The sequence below is a fragment of the Muscardinus avellanarius genome, assembly GCF_963383645.1.
Source record: "Muscardinus avellanarius genome assembly, chromosome: 1".
NCBI classification, from domain to species: domain Eukaryota; kingdom Metazoa; phylum Chordata; class Mammalia; order Rodentia; family Gliridae; genus Muscardinus; species Muscardinus avellanarius.
Window position 1 is genome coordinate 232,838,875 of NC_137786.1, and position 19,559 is coordinate 232,858,433.

Below are 19,559 nucleotides of genomic sequence, written 5' to 3' on the forward strand. Positions count from 1 at the left end.
TGGAAACCAGGGGCATAATACCTCCAGCCCCCCCCCCCTTTTTTTTTTTTTTAGTGGTACTGGGGGTGGAACCCAGAGGCTTTCTACCTCTGGGCTATACTCCCAGACCCATTTTATATTTTATTTGGAAACAGGGTCTCACTAAGTTGCTGAGAGCCTCACTGAGTAGTTGAGACTGGCTTCGAACCTGTGCTATCCTCCTGTCTCAGACTCCCAAGTGCAGGGATTACAAGCATGTACCACCACACCCGGCTCTTCAGCCCTATTTTTTATTCTTATTTTGAAACAGGGTCTCACTGAGTTGCAAATGGCCTCAGTAAGTAGCTGAGGCTGTCTTTGAATTGTGATCCTCCTGTCTCAGCCTCCCAAATGCAGGGATTCCAACCCTGCGCCACCACGCCCGGCTCTTCCATGTCCTTTCTGACGTGGGATTTCATTTCTCCTCCATTGTTGTGTCTCTGACCTGGGATCCGTTTATTTCTGTGTGTGGGGTGAAGAGACCCTAGATGATTTTTAGATGTGTCCCTGAGCCCCCTGAAATTGAATGCAAAAATCTGTGCCCATGATATTTTTCTGGGGAAAGAATCAATAGCTTTGGTTGATGTCCCAAAGTTAACTTTTTCTTCTCTTGATATTGCTGTGGGGTGTTCTTTTTTCCTGGTGGGAGGGGTGATACTGGGAATTAAACCCAGGAGCACTGTACTACCAAGCTGTGTCCCCATCTTTTTTTTTTCTTTTTTTGGTGGTACTGGGGTTACTGGAAGCCCTTCTACCTCTGGGCTACACTCCCAGACCTATTTTTTACAATTTTATTTGGAAACAGGGTCTCCTAAGCTAGCGCGCACGGCTGGCTTCAAACCTGCGCGATCCTCCTGTCTCTGCCTCCCAAGTATAGGGATTACAATTTTTTTTCTTTATTTTGAAACAAGGTCTTATTTAGTTGCAGAGGGCCTCACTAAGTATAAGTAGTTGAGGCTATCTGCAAACTGCGATCCTCCTGTCTCAGCCTCCCGAATGCTAGGATTACAAGTGTGCACCACCATGCCCAGCTAGCTTGGAAAATTCTTTATGGAGCCACATATCATTAGACTTTGAATCCTAGCTCCTAACTGAGGGTAGATCCCCAACAGATATTTGCAGCACGAGTAGATAAATGCTTCTTAGCTTATAGTTACATTTTCTCCACAGCTCCCTGGAATTCCCATGCCACCACCACCCATGGGCCTCCCCCCGCTGCAGCCTCCTCCACCACCCCCACCGCCCCCACCAGGCCTTGGCCTTGGCTTTCCTATGGCTCACCCTCCAAATTTGGGGCCCCCGCCCCCTCTGCGTGTGGGTGAGCCTGTGGCGCTGTCAGAGGAGGAGCGGCTGAAGCTGGCACAGCAGCAGGCGGCTTTGCTGATGCAGCAGGAGGAGCGCGCCAAGCAGGTACGCAGGGGCTGTGCCTTGTCCTCGCCAGTGTCCCTGAAGCGGGGTGGAGACTCAGGAGGCTGAGTCCCGCCCAAGGCCTTTGGGGATGTCTGCACCCAAGACTAGAACACAGGCTCTGGACCGGAAGAGGACCGCAGGAAGCAAGAGTTGTGGCAGGTTAGCCTGGAGGATATTGAGGCTGGATGGAGCTTGTTTTCTTTTTTAATCAGGGAGATCATTCATCGAAGAAATATGACCTCTTGGAGCAGCAGAGGTGGACAATACCCCTCTCCCATCCTTGATCTTGTGGTTCAGTGTATCGACTGTCATTTTATAGCCTTTAGTGTCCAAAGGCAGATATGTCATTCAGGTTTTCCTAGGAGGCTATCTCAATCTCCACCTAAGTTCCACTATCTCCCTAAAAATTCTTTTTTTTTTTTTTTTTTTTGTGATACTGGGGATGGAACCCAGGGGAATTCTACTTCTGAGCTACACCCCCCAGCCCTGGTTTTTTTTTTTTTTTTAATTCTTTTTATTTTGAAACAGGGTCTCACTGAGTTGCAAAGAGCTTAACTAAGTAGTAGCTGAGGCTGTCTGCGAACCGCGATCCTCCTGTCTCAGCCTCTCAAATGCTGGGATTACAAGCATGCGCCACCATGCCTGGCTAGAATTCAATTTTTTATAGTCCAGACCATTCTGTGGTCTGCTTTTGTATGGCCTATGGAGCTACAATTTTTTTTCCCTTTTTGCAGTATGGGGGATGGAACCCGGGGCATTCTATTTCCGAGCTACACTCCCAGCCCTGTTTTTGATTCTTTATTTTAAAACGGGTTCACTGAGTTGCAAAGGGCCTCACTAAGTAGGTGAGGCTGTCTGTGAACCCAGATCCTCCTGTCTCAGCCTCCCAAATGCTGGGATTACAAGTGTGCACGACCACACCCAGCTTTTTTTTTTTTTTTTGGTACTGGGGATTGAACTTGGGGGCATTCTACCTCCAAACCATAACCCCAGCCCTATTTTATCCTTTATTTTGAAACAGAAACAGGGTCTCACTAAGTTGTAGAGGACCTCAAAAGTTTCTGAGGCTGGCCTCAAACTGTCTCAGCCTCCCAAGAACTAGGATTACAAATGTACGCTACCACTCCTGGTTTAGAAATATTTTTTATATTTTTAAGTTGTAAAGGAAAAAACTCAAACCAAGAATATATAACAAGTGTCCATAAAGTAGCCCATTAAGCCTAATAAAATATTTACTCTGAGGCCTGTTGCACAAGTTTGCTCTTCCCCACTGTCTTGCATCTTAGCTGTCGTGGAGAGGATTCTGAGCTAATTTAGTCATTTGTGTTGGATTTAGACAACGTATGATGAGTATGAAAGGGAAGCAATATAAAGATGCTCTGTCCCAGACTGCCTGTTACCTGGCTGGAAGACGCTTTGCTGGCAGCTGCCTTCCCGATGCACTCTCAAGTTGTGTGTCCACTTCACCCCCCTTCTGTAGGCAGCCGTGTTACTGGAGCAGGAACGGCAGCAAGAGATTGCCAAGATGGGCACCCCAGTCCCTCGGCCCCCACAAGACATGGGTCAGATTGGCGTTCGCACTCCTCTGGGTCCTCGAGGTAAGAGCATGGAGTGGAAGAGAACAGGAAGGTGATTAAAAAGCTTTGAGCCAGGCGTGGTGGCGCACGCTTGTAATGCCAGTGTTCGGGAAGCTGAGACAGGAGGACCACCATCCACAGACAGCCTCAGCTACTACTTAGTGAGGCCCTGTGCAACTCAGTGAGACCCTGTTTCAAAATAAAGTAGGGCTGGAGCTGTTGCTCAGAGGTAGAATGCCCCTGGGTTCCATCCCCAGTACTGTAAAAAGAAAAAAAAAAAAGCTTTGAAAAAGTCAGACCTAGTGGCTCACGGCCGTAATCCTAGTACTTGGGAGGCTGAGACCGGAGACTTGCAGGTCTGTAGCCAGCTTCAGCAACTTATGCCCTCTGCAATTTAGTGAGACCCTGTTGCAAACTAAAATAGGGTTAAGGATGTGGTTTGGAGGTAGAATGCCCTTGGGTTCAATTCCTAGCACCACAAAAATGATTTTTTTTTTTTTTTTGGGTACTGGGGATGAAACCCAGGGGCATTCTACCTCCAAGCTATACCCCCCAGTCCTATTTTATATTCTTTATTTTGAAACAGGCTCTCTTTGAGTTGCAGAGGGCCTCACTAAGTAGTAGCTGATGCTGTTCTTAACTGCAGTTCTCCTGTTTCTGCCTCCCAAATGCTGGGATTACAAGCGTGTGCCACCACACCTGGCCCAAAAAAAGATTTTTAAAAACTTATTTTGAGGCCGGGCGTGGTGGCGCATGCTTGTAATCCCTGTGCTTGGGAGGCAGAAACAGGAGGATCATGCAGGTTCGAAGCCAGCCGTGCACACTGGCTTAGAAGACTTTGTTTCCAAATAAAAATGTAAAAATAGGTCTGGGAGTGTAGCCCGGAGGTGGAAGGGCTTCCAGTACCACACACACACACACACACAAAAAAAAAAAAAAACAACTTATTTTGCGTCGGGCATGGTGGCACACACTTGTAATCCCAGCATTTGGGAGGCTGAGACCAGAGGATCGCAGTTCGCGGACAGCCTCAGCTACTACTTAGTGAGGTCCTCTGCAACGTATTGAGACCCTGTTTCAAAATAAAGAATAAAAAATAGGGCAGGGGGTGTAGCTGGGAGGTCGAATGCCCTTGGGTTCCATCCCCAGACCCACAGAAAAAAAAAAAAAGAAAACCAAAAAAACTATTCTGGTGCTAGAAATTGAAACCAAGGTCTTGTATGTGCTAAGCACGAACTCTACCATACCCTAACAACAGTTTTCTAAGATCAGTGTTCCCTCTTTATCTGTTATTTTTGCATTTAAACATTTAACCAACTATGGAATGAAACTATTAAAAATCTTTTCCATGATGGTACATACCTATAATTCTACCTACTTGGGAGACTGAAGCAGGAAGATTACGCAAATTCAAGATTAGCCTTAGTTTTTTTTATTTTTTGTTTTGTTTTGTGGTTCTGGGGATGGAATCCAGAGGCATTCTCCCTCTCAGCTACACTCCCCGCCATGTTCTATTTTTTGTTTGAACCAGGGTTTTACTAGGTTGCTGAGAGTCTCACTAATTTGTTGAGATTGGCATTGAACCTGCACTCCTATGTCAGCGTCCCGACCACTGGGATTATAGGTGTGTGCCACTGTGCCAGGCTTAATTTTTTTTAATTTTAAAATATAAAGGGCCTAAAAAAAAAAAAAAAAAAAAAAGGGTTGAGCCAGGCGTGGTGGCACATGCTTGTAATCCCAGCATTTGGGAGGCTGAGACAGGAGGATCATGGTTTGCAGACAGCCTCAGCTACTTAACTCAGACACTGTTTCAAAATAAAGAATAAAAAATAGGGCTGGGGCTGTAGCTCAGAGGTACAGTGTCCCTGGGTTCCATCCCGAGTACTGCAAAAAAAATAAACTCAGAACTTTTCCTGGAGCCAGAGGTAGGGATCCACGGGTGCCCCTTGCCTGCCCAGCTTCTACCTCCTGTTCATCAGTTCACTTTCTCTCCCCATCTGTCATAGCTCTCTCTCTCTTTTTTTTTTTTTTTTTTTTTTTTGCCTACTAGGGATGGAACCCAGAGGCATTCTACCTCTGCAGAGTGACACCCCCAGCCCTAATTTTTTAGTCTTTATTTTGAAACAGGGTCTCACTAAGTTGCAGAGGACCTCACTAAGAAGCTGAGACTGGCTGCGAACCTGTGATCATCTTGTTTCAACCTCCCAAGTCCTGGGATTACAAGTGTGTGCCACCATACCTGGCTCTGAATTATATTTGTTTTTATTTATTTACACATATATTTAATTTTATTTCTTTTTTGTGGTACTGGGGATTGAACACAGGGGGCATTCTACCTCCGAGTGATACCCCAGCCCTATTTTTTATTCTTTATTTTGAAACAGAGTCTCACAAGTTGCAGAGGGCCTCACTAATTAGCTGAGGCTGTCCACGAACCTGTGATCTCTGGTCTCAGCCTCCCGAATACTGGGATTACAAGTGTGCACCACCACGCACAGCTCGAAATCCTGTTTTAAAATAAAAATAAGATGGGCATGGTGATGCACACTTGTAATCCCAGTGCTTGGGAGGCTGAGACAGGAGGATCACAGGTTCCCTTATTATCCCTTTTGATATGAGGGACTTCAGTGTCCTCAGATTTCCTTTTTTTCTGTGGGTTCCTGAAACAAACTCCCTATGGATACTGAGGTGCCCCGTCCTTCCTTTCCTTTCCTTTCCTTTCCTTTTTTTTTTTTTTTTTTTTTTTTTTGGTACTGGGGATTAAGCCTGAGCTATACTCCCAACCCTATTTTTTTTTTTTTTTAGTGGTATTGGAGATGGAACCCAGGGGGCATTCTATCTCTACCTCTGAGAGACACCCCCAGCCCTAGTTTTTATTCTTTATTTTGAAATGGTCTCACTAAGTTGCAAAGGTTCCTCACTAAGTAGCTGAGGCTGGCTTCAACCTGCACAGTCCTCCTGTCTCAGCCTTACCCCCAGCCCTATTTTATTTTCACTTTGAAACAGGGTCTCACGGGGCTCATTACTTCTTGAGCCATCCTTGACCTGCCGTCCTGTCTCAGCCTCCCAAGTACTGGGATTACAGGTGCGTCCTGGCCACGCCTGGCTTCAGTTTGATGTTCTTCAGCAGTCCTTCCTTGCTTCCCTCTCTCCCTGCCTCCTTTTTTTTTGTTTTGAAACAGGGTTGTGCTAGGTTGCTGAAATTTCTGTTTGTTGAGGTTGGTCTCAAACCTGTGAGTTTGTGTGTGTGTGTGTGTGTGTGTGTGTCAGCTTCCCAAGTCCTGTGCCACTATGCCTGGATCTGAGGGATAACTATATATTACACTTACTTCCAGGTGTGGTGGCGCACGCTTGTAATCCCCCGTGCTTGGGAGGCTGAGACAGGAGGATCGCACAGGTTCGAAGCCAGCCTCATATGGCTTAAGAGACCCTGTTTCCAAATAAAATGTAAAATAGGTCTGGGAGTGTAGCCCGGAGGTTGAAGGCCCCTGGGTTCCATCCCCAGTACCACCAAAAAAAAAAAAAACCAAAAAAAAAACGTAGACATATAGAGGGACATGGTGGTGGGCACTTGTAATCCCAATACTAGGAATAAAGTAGGGCTGGGAGGGGGTGTACCTTGGAGGTAGAATGCCCCTGGATATAATCTTCTGTACCATACACACAAAAAAAAAGAAAAAGAAAAAAAAAAGAAAGAAGTAGGGTATCACTAAGTTGCTGAGGGGCATGCTAAGTTGCCAAGCTGGCCTTGAACCTTGACACTCCTGTCTTAGTCTCCAAAGAATTAGAATTACAGGCATGTGCCACTGTGCCTGGCTGGTTTTTTTTTTTTTTTTTTGTACCTATGATTGAATCCAGGGGCATTCCATCTCCGGAATACACCCTCTGCCCTTTTTTTTGGTGTGTGTGTGTGTGTGTTACTGGGGATGGAACTCGGGGACATTCTACCTCTAGGCTACAAGCTATACCCCCAGCAGTATTTCTTATTTTGAAACAGGCTTCACTAAGTAGCTGAGGCTGTTTGCTAACTGCAATTCTCCTGTCTCAGTCTCTTAAGTACTAGGATTACAAGTGTGCACACCATGCCCAGCACCAGCCCTATATTTATTCCATATTTTGCAACAAGGTTGCACTAAATTGGAGAGGGCCTCACTAAATAGCTGAAGTTTGCTGAAAATTTGTAATCCCGCCTTCTCAGCCTTTCAAGTACTGGTTGATAAGCTTGGGCTACTACACCTGGCTTGAGGTGATTTTTTTTTTTTTTTTTTAGGTACTGGGGATGGAACTCAAGGGGCATTCTACTGCCTAGCTACACCCTCAGCCCTATTTTTTATATTTTATTTTGAAACAGGGTCTCACTTAGTTGCAAAGGGCCTCACTAAGTAGCTGAGGCTGGCTGTGAACCGCGATCCTCCTCAGCCTCCCAAATGCTGGGATTACAAGCGTGCGCCACTATGCTCGGTTTATTTTTTTTTTTTCCCCCAGTACTATGGATAGGACCCAGGGGTATCATACTTCTAAGCTATACCTCCAGCCCTATTTTTATTTTGAAACAGGTTCTCGCTCAGTTGCGGAGGGCCTAAGTAGCTGAGATGGGCTGGGAACTTTCATCCCTCCTGTCTCAAGTACTAGGTTTATAAGCATGTGCCACCATGCCTGGCTGGGATTTTTTTTTTTTTTAAAGGAGTGTTTGAATTCAGTTCCTAATACCATACACAACACAAAGGAATGTTTTGAATGTGGTGGCACATGCCTGTAATCCCAGTACTTGGGAGGCTTACACAGAAGGATCGCAGGTTTGAGGACAGTTTCAGCTAATAGTATGACTCTTAGGAGCCTAGTGGGACCTTTTTTCAAATAAATAAAATCAGGCTGAGAGTGTAGCTCAAAGGTAGAATACCTCTGGGTTTATTTATTTATTCATTTTTATTTTTTTGTGGTAGGAACCCAGGGGCTTTCTACCCCCGGGCTACACTCCTAGACCTGATTTATATTTTATTTGGAGACAGGGTCTCACCAAGGTGCTGAGAGCCTCACTACGTAGCTAAGGATGGCTTTGAACCCGTGCGATCCTCCTGTCTCAGCCTCCCAAGTACTGGGATTACAAGTGTGCTTCACCATGCCTGGCTTACCTCTGGGTTTAATCCCAAGTAAAAACACATGCACACACACACGGAATGTTTTGTCTTTTCTAACATTGGACTTTTTCCTCCCTCCCTCAGTAGCTGCTCCAGTTGGCCCAGTGGGCCCTACTCCCACTGTTTTGCCCATGGGGGCCCCTGTCCCCCGACCTCGTGGCCCACCACCGCCTCCTGGAGATGAGAACAGAGAGGTAAGACTGATGATTTCTTCCTAGGGACAGGAAAGTAGTGGCTTATCAGGGGACTATTTCAGGATTTTAGAGAAGGATTTGATAATATTGGGGAGGGGGAAGCCATACTTAGTTAAATGATTAAGGCAGGGCAGAGGAATCTGGGAGGAATTTCTGGCGTTCCCTCTGAGGGATGCAGCACCTGTTGAGTCCTGTTGGTGTTGCCCACCGCCTGCTCTTTATGTCACCCGGCTGGCTGCCTTTCTAGTAGGAGAGGTGGCAGTCAGCGGAGAAAGGGCGCCGTGATTCAGCCCCTCTGACAATTGTCTCTGGCAGATGGATGATCCCTCTGTGGGCCCCAAGATCCCTCAGGCTTTGGAAAAGATCCTGCAGCTGAAGGAGAGCCGCCAGGAGGAGATGAACTCTCAGCAGGGTGAGTGTCGTGTGTCCTGAGCTGCAGCCTTGGGACCCGAGAGGCCAGGGCCTCCCTTGTCCTTCCCTGAGGAGGGATGGAGAGCCACTGTCTCTTGGCACAGTGAAGTTGCTGTGAGGAGACTTGATTGCCACCTTCCTCCCTGACAGAGGAAGAGGAAATGGAAACAGACACACGCTCGTCCCTCGGCCAGTCCGCATCAGAGACTGAGGAGGACACGGTCTCCACATCCAAAAAAGAGGTATGTAATGGAGCTGGGTGGACTATCAAAGATGGAGGGTGTTACCCAAAGGACACTAATTGTAGGTGTTCAGTGAGCAGTAGCTGCTGTTCTGTGCCAGTTCTTGTCCTAAGCATCTTGTAGATACTTTTTGCTTAATTGGCAAACATCCCTTTAGTTCTGGGAACTGTGCTTGCCTGCATTTTGCAGCTGAAAAAGCTGAGGTTCTGAGAGGCACCGCAGCCTCCCCAGCGGCACACAGCTTGAGGCGGACCTGTGGAGTCTGTGTCCAAGGCCTTTCACAGCTGCTTCGTGAGGTTGCCTCCTTCGACAAAGACTTTGCGTTGTGCTATCGTTTTGGGGTGGAGCAGCCATGGTGCTTGGATTCTCTGACCCAGGTGGTTTTCCTTGTCAGAAAAACCGGAAGCGTCGGAACCGAAAGAAGAAGAAAAAGCCCCAGCGGGTGCGGGCAGCATCCTCAGAGAGCTCTGGGGACCGAGAGAAGGACTCCGCTCGGGCCCGAGGCTCGGAGTCTCCTGCGGCTGATGTCGAGATTGAGTATGTTACCGAAGAACCTGAAATTTATGAGCCCAATTTCATCTTCTTCAAGAGGATTTTTGAGGCCTTCAAGGTAGGAGGAGCGGCACAGGTAGGGGTGGGGGGCCTGGCAGGGTGGGCTTTGGGTACGGGTGGGGGTGGCTGGGAGGCCAGGCTACCCACACGGTCTGCCTTTTCAGCTCACTGATGATGTGAAAAAGGAGAAGGAGAAGGAGCCTGAAAAACTCGACAAGATGGAAAATTCTTCAGTCCCCAAGAAGAAGGGCTTCGAGGAGGAGCACAAGGACAGCGACGATGACAGCAGCGATGATGAACAGGTGAGGCTCACCTGGCGGGGACAGGGACGCTGGGCACAGGTGGCCGAGATGTCTCCGTCCAAGGACTGTGGTGGACTCTTGCAAATTTTTTGGGGCGCGGTAGTTAGTTTCTCAGCTGAGTCCTGCTCAAAAGAGGTGATTGCTCTGTCCTAGGAAAAGAAGCCTGAAGCCCCCAAGCTGTCCAAGAAGAAATTGCGCCGGATGAATCGCTTCACTGTGGCTGAACTCAAGCAGGTGAGATTCAAGATGAGCTGGCCGGCCCTGGAGCCTGGCTGGAGGCCACGCGAGGTGTGCCTTTAGCTCCTTGGGGGTTTCACTTTGGAGGTTTTGCAAGGAGGGCTTTGAAGGTGGCTTGCATGAGTGGGATATGAGCAGTATTTTCTGGACACCTGGTGTGTTTTCCAGCTGGTGGCTCGGCCAGACGTTGTGGAGATGCACGATGTGACAGCACAGGACCCCAAGCTCTTGGTTCACCTCAAGGCCACCCGGAACTCTGTGCCTGTGCCACGCCACTGGTGTTTTAAGCGCAAGTACCTGCAGGGCAAACGGGGCATTGAAAAGCCCCCTTTTGAGCTGCCAGACTTCATCAAACGCACCGGCATCCAGGAGATGCGGGAGGCCCTCCAGGAGAAGGTGAGGGCCTGGCGGGGTCACAGACCTGCTGCAGAACTGGATCCAGTTCCCCAAACACACCTACTGGTTGCTAGTGTGAATATTTTTTCTCTAGAAGTCAGCGCTTGACAGGACACCTGGAGGGGAGCAACAGGGTAGGGACAGGGAAAGCAGAGCATCTGTCCCATCAAGGCCTCTGCTGCCCAGCTGCTGCTGCCCACCCCTCTGCCTTCCCTTGCCACTCACCTGGTGACTCATTTCCCCAGTGTACTGGGGCTAGAGGTACTTGGTGGTTAGGTAAATTTTTGGGATTGCTCTACCGCTGAGCTGTATCTCCAGCCTTATTTATTTATTTATTTATATTTGTGGTACTGGGGATTGAACCCAGGGGCATTCTACCTCTGAGCTCCACCTCCAGCCCTATTTTTTATTCTTTATTTTGAGACGGTCTCACTAAGTTGTGAAGGGCCTGACTAAATATCTGAGGCTGGCCACGAACCTTTACTTTTCCTGTCAGCCTCCCAAGTACTGAGATTATAAGTACGCGCCACCACGCCCCGCTTTCCAGCCTTATTTATTTATTGCAGTACTGGGGATAGAACCCGGGGGCATTCTATCTCCAAGCTACACCCTCAGCCCTATTTGTTATTCTTTTTTTGAAACGGCATCTCACCGAGTTGCAAAGGCAAGTAGCTGAGGCTGTGAACTTCGATCCTCCTGTCTCAGCTCCCAAATGCTGGGGTTACAAGCGTGCACCACCACGCCTGGCTTCCCAGCCTTTTTAAATTTTTTTATTTTGAGATAAGGTCTTGTTAAGTTGCTCAAGCTGCTCTCTAATTTGCAATCTTCCTGCCTTAGCCTTCCTTAAACTTCTTAAATTTAAAGCTTTTTTTTTTTTTTTTTTTTGGTGTGTGTGGTATTGGGGATTGAACCCAGAGGCATTCTATCTCTAACCTACACTTCTAGCACTGTTTTATTTCTATTTTGAAATAGGGTCTTAGGCTAGGCGCACACTTGTAATCCAGCATTTGGGAGGCTGAGACTGGCGGATCGTGGTTCGCGGACAGCCTCAACTACTTAGTGAGGCCCTCTGCAACTCAGTGAGATCCTGTTTCAAAATAAAGAATAAAAAATAGGGTTGAGGGTGTAGCCTAGAGGTAGAATGCCGCTGGGTTCCATCCCCAGACCCGCAAAAAAAAAAAAAAAGAAATAGGGTCTTACTAGGTTGATGAGAGTCTCCTTACTTGCTGAGATTGTTCTCGAACCTATGATCCTCCTGTCAGGCATGCGTAATTTAAAGTTTTTAATTAGATACTGTGTGTGTGTGTGTGTGTGTGTGTGTGTGTGTGTGTGGTGCATGGGGATTGAACTCAGGGGTGTCAGCACTGAGCTATACCCCCAGCCCTATTTTATTTTTTATTTTTTAAAATATTTTAAATTTTTATTTTTTTATTTTTTTATTGTTTTGTGGTACTGGGGGTGGAACCTCTGGGCTATACTCCCAGACCTATTTTATTTGCAAACAGTTGCGGAGGCCTCACTAAGTAGCTGAGGCTGGCTTCAACCTGTGGGATCCTTCTGTCTCAGCCTCCCAAGTGCTGGGATTACAAGCCTGCCATGCCCAGTTATTTTATTTTTTATTTTGAAACAGTGTTTCACTAAATTATTGAGGGCCTGATCCTCCTGTCACTGCCTCCCAAGTGCTGGGATTGCAGGCACATGCCAGCATACCTGGCTTGATACTTTAAATAACTAATTGCCAGTAGTGCACAGATTGAAGAGGTTCAAAAATAGAGTGAAAACTGTGCCTTCAGCCTGGGGTGATGGTGCATGCCTGTAATCCTGTTTCTTGGAAGGTTGAAACAGGAGGATTGCAGGTTGGAAGCCAGCCTCAGCAACCTAGTGAGGCTCTCAGTAACATAGTGAGATCCTCTTTTCAATTAAAAAGAGAGGCTGGGTGTGGTGGTGCACGCTTGTAATCCTAGTACTTGGGAGGCTGAGACAGGAGGATCTGGGTTCACAGCTAGTCTCAGATACTTAGTAAGGGCCTCTGCAACTTAATAAGACCCTGTTTCAAAATAAAGAATAAAAACTTGGGCTCGGAGGTACAGTGCCCCTGGGTTCAATCCATAGTACCACATTAAAAAAAAAAAAAATGGGGCTGGGGCTGTATCTTGGAGGTAGACTGTCCCTGGGTTCAATCTCTAGTACCACAAAAACAAAATAACAAAAAATGCCTTCCAGTTAGCCTCTGGTCTCCATTCTTTGGAGGTAACTAATGAGATCTGTCTCTTGACAGATGGTTTCAAAAGTAGTTACTGACACACAAAGCTGAGGTTGATTTAATTTACCAAATCTATTTTGTTCAGCATGGATTATGTAATTTTATTTTTTTGGTGCTGGGGATTGAACTCTGTGCCTTGCGAATGCTAAGCACGTGCTTTCCCACTGAGTCACACCCTTGGCTCATTGGATTATATAATTTAGAGAGGTTTGAGCTGGAAGGATCTTGGCAACTTTCAGAAGGTGAGAAATTAGGTTTCCCTTGATCTCTTTTGGGAGTTGGGAGCTAGGTCCTCTACTAAGCCTCAGAGTTGGTGAATACCTGTTAATTCATGTCTCTTGCCATCCTCCACAGGAAGAACAGAAGACCATGAAGTCAAAAATGCGAGAGAAAGTTCGGCCCAAGATGGGCAAGATTGACATTGACTACCAGAAATTGCATGACGCCTTCTTCAAGTGGCAGACAAAGCCAAAGCTGACCATTCATGGGGACCTATACTATGAGGTTCGGGGAGGGGGATTGGGGGGGGGTGAAGCTCAGTCTTGGGGTCAAGTCTGTGCAACCCTTGGTTAGGAGGGCATTCAAAGCTGGTATAGCCAGGTGTGGTGGTGCGTGCTTGTAATTTCAGCATTTGGGAGGCGGAGACTGGAAGATTGCTGTCTGTGTACAGACTCAGCTACTTAGCAAGGCCCTTAGCAATTCAGTGAGACCTGTTTAAAAAGTAAAAAGACTGAAAAATAGGGCTGGAGGTATAGCTCGGAGGTATAATACCCCTGGGTTCCATCCCCAGTACTGCCAAAAAAAAAAAAAAAATCTGATACAGTGGCCCCTAACCTTAGAGTTGCTCATTAACTACCTGGATAAGATGGAATTTGAAATTTTAAAATGAAGCTTTTGGAAGGCTAAGACAGGAATATCACAAGTTCGAAGCCAGCCTCAGCAACTTAGCAAGTCCCTGTTTTCAAATAAAAAATAAAATAGGGCTGGGGGTATAGCCTAAAGGTAGAAGACGCCTGGGTTCCACCCCCAGTACTACCAAAAACATAAATAAAAATGAATCCTGATGCACTTATGCTTGCCTATAATCCCAGTACTTGGGAGGCTGAGACAGGAGGATTCTGCAGGTTTGAAGCCAGCTTCAGCAACATAGTGAGGCTCTCAGCATGGCCTTCTTTTCAAATAAATAAAATAGGGCTGGAGGTGTAACCAGGAGGTAGAAGGTCCCTGGGTTCCATCCCCTGTACTTAAAAAAAAAAAAAAAAAAAATAGCTGGGCATGGTGGCACATGTTATAATCCCAGTACTTGGGAGGCTGATACAGGAGGATCGCAGGTTGGAGGACAGCCTCAGTAAGTAGTAAGACTCTCCAATCTAGCAAGACCCTGTTTCAAAATAAAAATCAGTCTGGGAATGTAGCTTGGAGGTAGAATGTTCCTGGGTTCAATATCCAGCACCAAAAAAATAGCCAGGCATGGTGCATCACAGGTTTAAGACCAGCCTAAACAACTTAGTAAGACTCAGCAACCTAGCAAAACCCTGTTTCAAAACAAAAAGAGCTGGAGGTGTAGCTCGGAGGTAGAGTGCCCCGGGGTTCAATCCCAGTATCACAGAAATACAATACAATACCATAAAAAAGGGCTGGGGGTGTAGCTCAGAGGTAGAATGTCTCTATATTCAGCCCCCAGTACAAAAAGAAGTTTTAAAACGTCCTTTTTTGGAAGAGAGAGGCAGATCATGTCTTTGGAATGATAATAGTTTGCGGTGGGTGGTTTAGGAGAAAGGAGCCAAGCGCCAGCTGCTTTTCAGAAAACATTTAATATTGGGAGTGGGAGAAGAGTTTTCCTTCTGATCCCATGATGTCTGAAGCAGAAGGATCTGGGCGCTCACCCTGTCGAGTGCCCTCATTTCACAGATGAGAGGCAGGTTCTGAAATTGGCCCCGTTCTCACAGCGGGCTGGTGACAGCCTGGCCTTTATTCCTCCCCCTGCTCTGGCCGGAAGCCGAGTGGGAGCGGGCAGCCCTCATGGGATCTCGTATCTGATGTGGAGTAGGACTTCTTGTCTCATTCTCAAGTGCTCATGTCCTTGCACTCCCGGCGTGTGTCTGGCATCCCTGGTGTAGCATGCTGTACTTTTTCCTCAGGGGAAGGAGTTTGAGACACGACTGAAGGAGAAGAAGCCCGGAGATCTGTCTGATGAGCTGAGAATTTCCTTGGGGATGCCAGTAGGGCCAGTGAGTATTGGTTACCAGGCTGGGGAGGTAGAAAAGAGGGTGGGAATTGGGGCAGAAGGGGAGACAGGTGAGGCGTGGCTGGTATCTTACTCTCTTTTTCCTGCAGAATGCCCACAAGGTCCCTCCCCCGTGGCTGATTGCCATGCAGCGATATGGACCACCCCCATCCTACCCCAACCTGAAAATCCCTGGGCTGAACTCTCCCATCCCTGAGGTGAGTATTGTACTTCTTTTCATTCTTTGCTGCCTCTGAATTTTAGCTAGGGGAAGATTTTTATTTATTTTTTCTCTCATGAAAAAACAAAAAAAGCTAGGCGTGGTGACATATGCTTGTAATCCTAGTACTTGGGAGACTGAGACAGAAGGATTGCCGGTATGAGAGCAGTCTCAGCAATTTAGAGGATGCTCTCAGCAATCTCTCTCTCTCTCTCTCTCTCTCTCTCTCTCTCTCTCAGCAATCTCTCTCTCTCTCTCTCACACACACACACACACACACACGAAAAATAGCCGGTTGTGGTGGCACATATCTAATCCCAGTACTTGGGAGGCTGAGACAGGAAGATAGCAAGTTTGAAGCGAGCTTTAGTTCCTCGGCAACCTAGCAAGACCCTGGTTTTTGTTTTGTTTTGTTTTGTTGGTGGTACTGAGGTTCCTGGAAACCCTTCTACCTCTGGGCTACACTCCCAGACCTATTTTATATTTTTGAAACAGGGTCTCTTACACCAGTGCAGCTGGCTTCGAACCTGCGGGATCCTCCTGTCTCCGCCTCCCAAGCAAAGGGATTACAAGTGTGCGCCACCACGCCCGGCTTTTTTTTTTTTTTTTTGGTGGTATTGGGGATGGAACCCAGGGGCATTCTACCTCCCAGCTACACTTTTTTTTTTTTTTTTTTGTGGTACTGGGGCTCCGGAAACCCTTCTACCTCCAGGCTACATTCCCAGACCTATTTTATACTTTTTATTTGGAAACAGGGTCTCTTAAGCCAGTAAGGCTGGCTTCCAACCTGCGCGATCCTCCAGTCTCTGCCTCCTAAGCGCGGGGATTACAAGTGTGCGCCACCACTCTTGGCCCTGTTTTTTATTCTTTATTTTGAAACAGGGTCTCACTAAGTTGCAGAGGGCCTCACTAAGTAGCTGAGGCTGTCTGTGCATTCCTGAGGCTAAGACAGGAGGATCTAGGTTAGAGTTCCTGAACAGCCTCAGCTACTTAATGAGGCCCTTTGCAACTCAGTGATACATCTGTTTCAAAATAAAGAAGAAAAAATAGAGGTAGGGTTGTAGCTCAGAGGTAGAATGTCCCTGGGTTCCATCCCCAATACTGACAAAAATAAAATAAAATAAAATAAAAGGGCTGGAGGTGTATGGCTAGGAGATAGAATGTCCCTGTATTCAATGCTTAGTACCTAGCCGGGCATGGTGTCACACACTTGTAATCCCAGCACTTGGGAGGCTGAGACAGGACGATCACAGAGGTTCGAAGCCAGCCTCCGCTACTGAGTGAGGCTCTCAGCAACTTAGTAAGACCCTGTTACCAAATAAAATATAAAATCGGTCTGGGAGGATAGCCTGGAGGTAGAAAGCTCCTGGGTTTCACCCCCAGTACCATACACACACACACACACACACACACACACACACGTAAAAAATATACAATTCCTAGTACCAAATAAGTTTTTTTTTTTTTTTTTTTTTTGGTGGTATTGGGGGTGAAACTCAGGGGCTTTCTACCTCTGGGCTATACTCCCAGACCTATTTATATTTTATTTGGAAACAGGGTCTCACTAAATTGCGGAGAGCCTCACTAAGTAGCTGAGGCTGGCTTCGAACCTGCGTGATCCTCTTGTCTCAGCCTCCCAAGCATGGGGATTACAAGCATGCGCCACCACGCCCGACTTATAAGTTTGTTTTTTAAAAATGGCATTCTAACTGGGCCTGGCTTATAGTCCCCGCACTTGGGAGGCAGAGACCGGAGGATCGCGCAGGTTCAAAGCCAGCCTTGCTGGCTTAAGAGACCCTGTTTCCAAATATAAAAAATAGGTCTGGGAGTGTAGCCCGAAGGTAGGAGGGTTTCCAGGAACCCCAGTACCACCACCAAAAAAAAAAAAAAAAAAAAAAAGACATTCTAAGGCTGGGCGTAGTGACGCACACTTGTAATCCGAGCACTTAGGAGGGTCGCACAGGTTCGAAGCCACTCAGCTACTTAGGCTTTTAGCAACTTAATGAGACCCTGTTTTCAAATAAAGTATAAAATAGGTTTGAGAGTGTAGCCTGGAGGTAGAAAAGCCCCTGGGTTCTACCCTCAGTACCAAAAAAAAAAAAAAAAAAAAGACATTTTTATCCTGGTGTGGTGGTACACATTTGTAATCTGTGAAAACAAATAATATACACAATTTCACCCCTCAAAAATAACTTAACCTAATAATTTTTGGTGAGTTTGATTTTATCTCAAGAATGGCATACAATTTTATTATTTTAGCCGACGTGGTGGCACACGCTTGTAATCCCAGCGTTTGGGAGGCTGAGACCGGAAGATCACAGTTCGAGGACAGCCTCAGCTATTTAGTGAGGCCCTCCGTAACTCAGTGAGACCCTGTTTCAAAATAAAGAATAAAACATTGGGCAGGGGGTGTAGCTTGAAGGTCAAATGCCTCTGGATTCCATCCCTAGACCTGCAAAAAAAATATTTATTTATTTATTTATTTATTTATTTATTTATTTATTTATTGCAGTACTGGGGATGGAACCCAGGGGTATTCTACCTCCGAGCTGTACCCTCAGCCCTATTTTTTATTCTTTATATTTTGAAATGGGGTCTCAGTGACTTGCAAAGGGCCTCACTAAGTAGCTGAGGCTGTCCACGTATCGCGTGTATCTGGCTATTATTTTGAAATAAAAAGCAATTAAGTAATCCAGGCATGGTGGCACATACCTATAATCTTAGTACTTGGGAGGCTGAGACAGGAGGATTGCAGGTTACCACTCGAGCCTTAACAACTTAGCAGTGCCCTCTGCAATTTTTATTGAAACCTTGTTACACACACACACACACACACACACACACACACACACACACACACAGACTGGGGTCTAACTGAGAGGTAAAATACCCTGGATTTAATCCTTAGTTTAAAAATAAAATATAACTCAGGCATGTTAACTCAGGCTTGTAATCCCAGTACTTGGGATACTAGACAGCTGGTTCATAGCTAGCCTCATCAACTTAGTGAGACCCTGTTTCAAAATAAAGAATACACATACTTGAGGCAGAGACAGGAGGATCATGCAGGTTCAAAGCCAGCCTTGCTGGCTTAAGAGACCCTGTTTCCAAATAAAAACAAAATATATATAAAATAGGTCTGGGAGTGTAGCCCGGAGGTAGAAGGGTTTCCAGGAACCACAGTACCACCAAAAAAAAAAAAAAAAAAAAAAAAAAAAAGACTAAAAGGATTTAAAAAAAAAATAGGGCTTGGGGTATAGCTCCAAGGTAGAATGACTGTGTGTTCAACCACCAGCTCTGCCAAAAAAAATTATAATAAATAATAATAATAATGTATTAAACAAAAAAAAATTTTTTTTGTGGTACTAGGGATGGAACCCAGGGGCATTCTACTTCTGAGCTATACCCCAGCCCTATTTTTTTATTCTTTTTATTTTGAAACAGGGTCTCACTGAGTTGCAAAGGGCCTCACTTAAGTAGATGAGGCTGTCCTCGAACTGTGATTCTCCTGTCTCAGCCTCCCAAATGCTGGGGTTATTAAGTGTGTGCCACCATCCCTGGCAAACTAAAAAGTATTTAAAGTGTAAAAGTGGTATTGTTAAACATTAGATAAGGCCGGGCGTGGTGGCGTGCTTGTAATCCCCGCACTTGGGAGGCTGAGACAGGAGGATCGCACAGGTTCGAAGGCAGCCTCAGCTACTTAGTGAGGCTCTCAGTAACTTAGTGAGACCCTGTTTGCAAATAAAGTATAAAATAGGTCTGGGAGTGTAGCCCAGAGGTAGAAAGCTTCTGGGTTCCATCCCTAGTACCACCAAAAAAAAAAACCTTTAGATAAGAATTTCTGTCCCTCAAGTGGAATAGATGCTAACCAAGCCAGTTAACCAAAGATAGGAAAAATCAACGAGAAGTCCTTTTATAGCCAGGAGGTAGACTGTCCCTAGGTTCAATCCTCAGTGCCACAAAAAATAAAGTCATTGTTTTGGTTTCAGGCAGGAAAGACTCCATCCTGAAAGATGAAGTTATTAGCATGCTTAATCTCTATTTTCTGCCCCAACATCCTGTTGTCACCAGTGTTTTAGTGCTTATTAATTTTGCTTTTTAATGCTTTACAACAGTTATTTATTTATTGTGGTATGGGGCATGGAACCCAGGGGCATTCTACCTCTGAGCTACACCCCCAGCCCTATTTTTTTTTTTTTAAATTCTTTATTTTGAAACAAGGTCTCACTAAGTTGCAGAAGGCCTCACTAAGTAGCTGAGGCTGTCCACAAACTGTGATCCTCCAGTCTCAGCCACCCTAATGTTGCGGTTACAAGCATGCACCACCACTCCCAGCACCACCACTCCCAGCTACGCTTTGCAATATTTTATT

The 19,559-nt window shown here is 46.2% G+C and overlaps 1 protein-coding gene across 4 annotated transcripts in view; it reads left to right on the plus strand.

The window, feature by feature from the left end:
• SF3B2 (splicing factor 3b subunit 2) overlaps positions 1 to 19,559 on the plus strand; it is a gene marked incomplete at both ends in the record, with an annotated part of 28,827 nt that overhangs the window by 1,936 nt on the left and 7,332 nt on the right. Inside the window, 13 exons of one of the 4 annotated variants that reach the window (XM_080700736.1) lie at positions 1,189 to 1,428; positions 1,641 to 1,688; positions 2,909 to 3,026; positions 8,228 to 8,337; positions 8,653 to 8,749; positions 8,899 to 8,990; positions 9,385 to 9,600; positions 9,707 to 9,844; positions 9,998 to 10,078; positions 10,250 to 10,477; positions 13,095 to 13,244; positions 14,882 to 14,971; positions 15,078 to 15,185. In XM_080700736.1, the coding sequence (XP_080556862.1) occupies positions 1,189 to 1,428; positions 1,641 to 1,688; positions 2,909 to 3,026; positions 8,228 to 8,337; positions 8,653 to 8,749; positions 8,899 to 8,990; positions 9,385 to 9,600; positions 9,707 to 9,844; positions 9,998 to 10,078; positions 10,250 to 10,477; positions 13,095 to 13,244; positions 14,882 to 14,971; positions 15,078 to 15,185 (1,716 nt within the window). Of the gene's footprint in view, positions 1 to 1,188; positions 1,459 to 1,640; positions 1,689 to 2,908; positions 3,027 to 8,227; positions 8,338 to 8,652; positions 8,750 to 8,898; positions 8,991 to 9,384; positions 9,601 to 9,706; positions 9,845 to 9,997; positions 10,079 to 10,249; positions 10,478 to 13,094; positions 13,245 to 14,881; positions 14,972 to 15,077; positions 15,186 to 19,559 lie in introns of all 4 variants that reach the window. The other 3 variants (XM_080700735.1, XM_080700737.1, XM_080700738.1) reach the window with 3 other exon arrangements.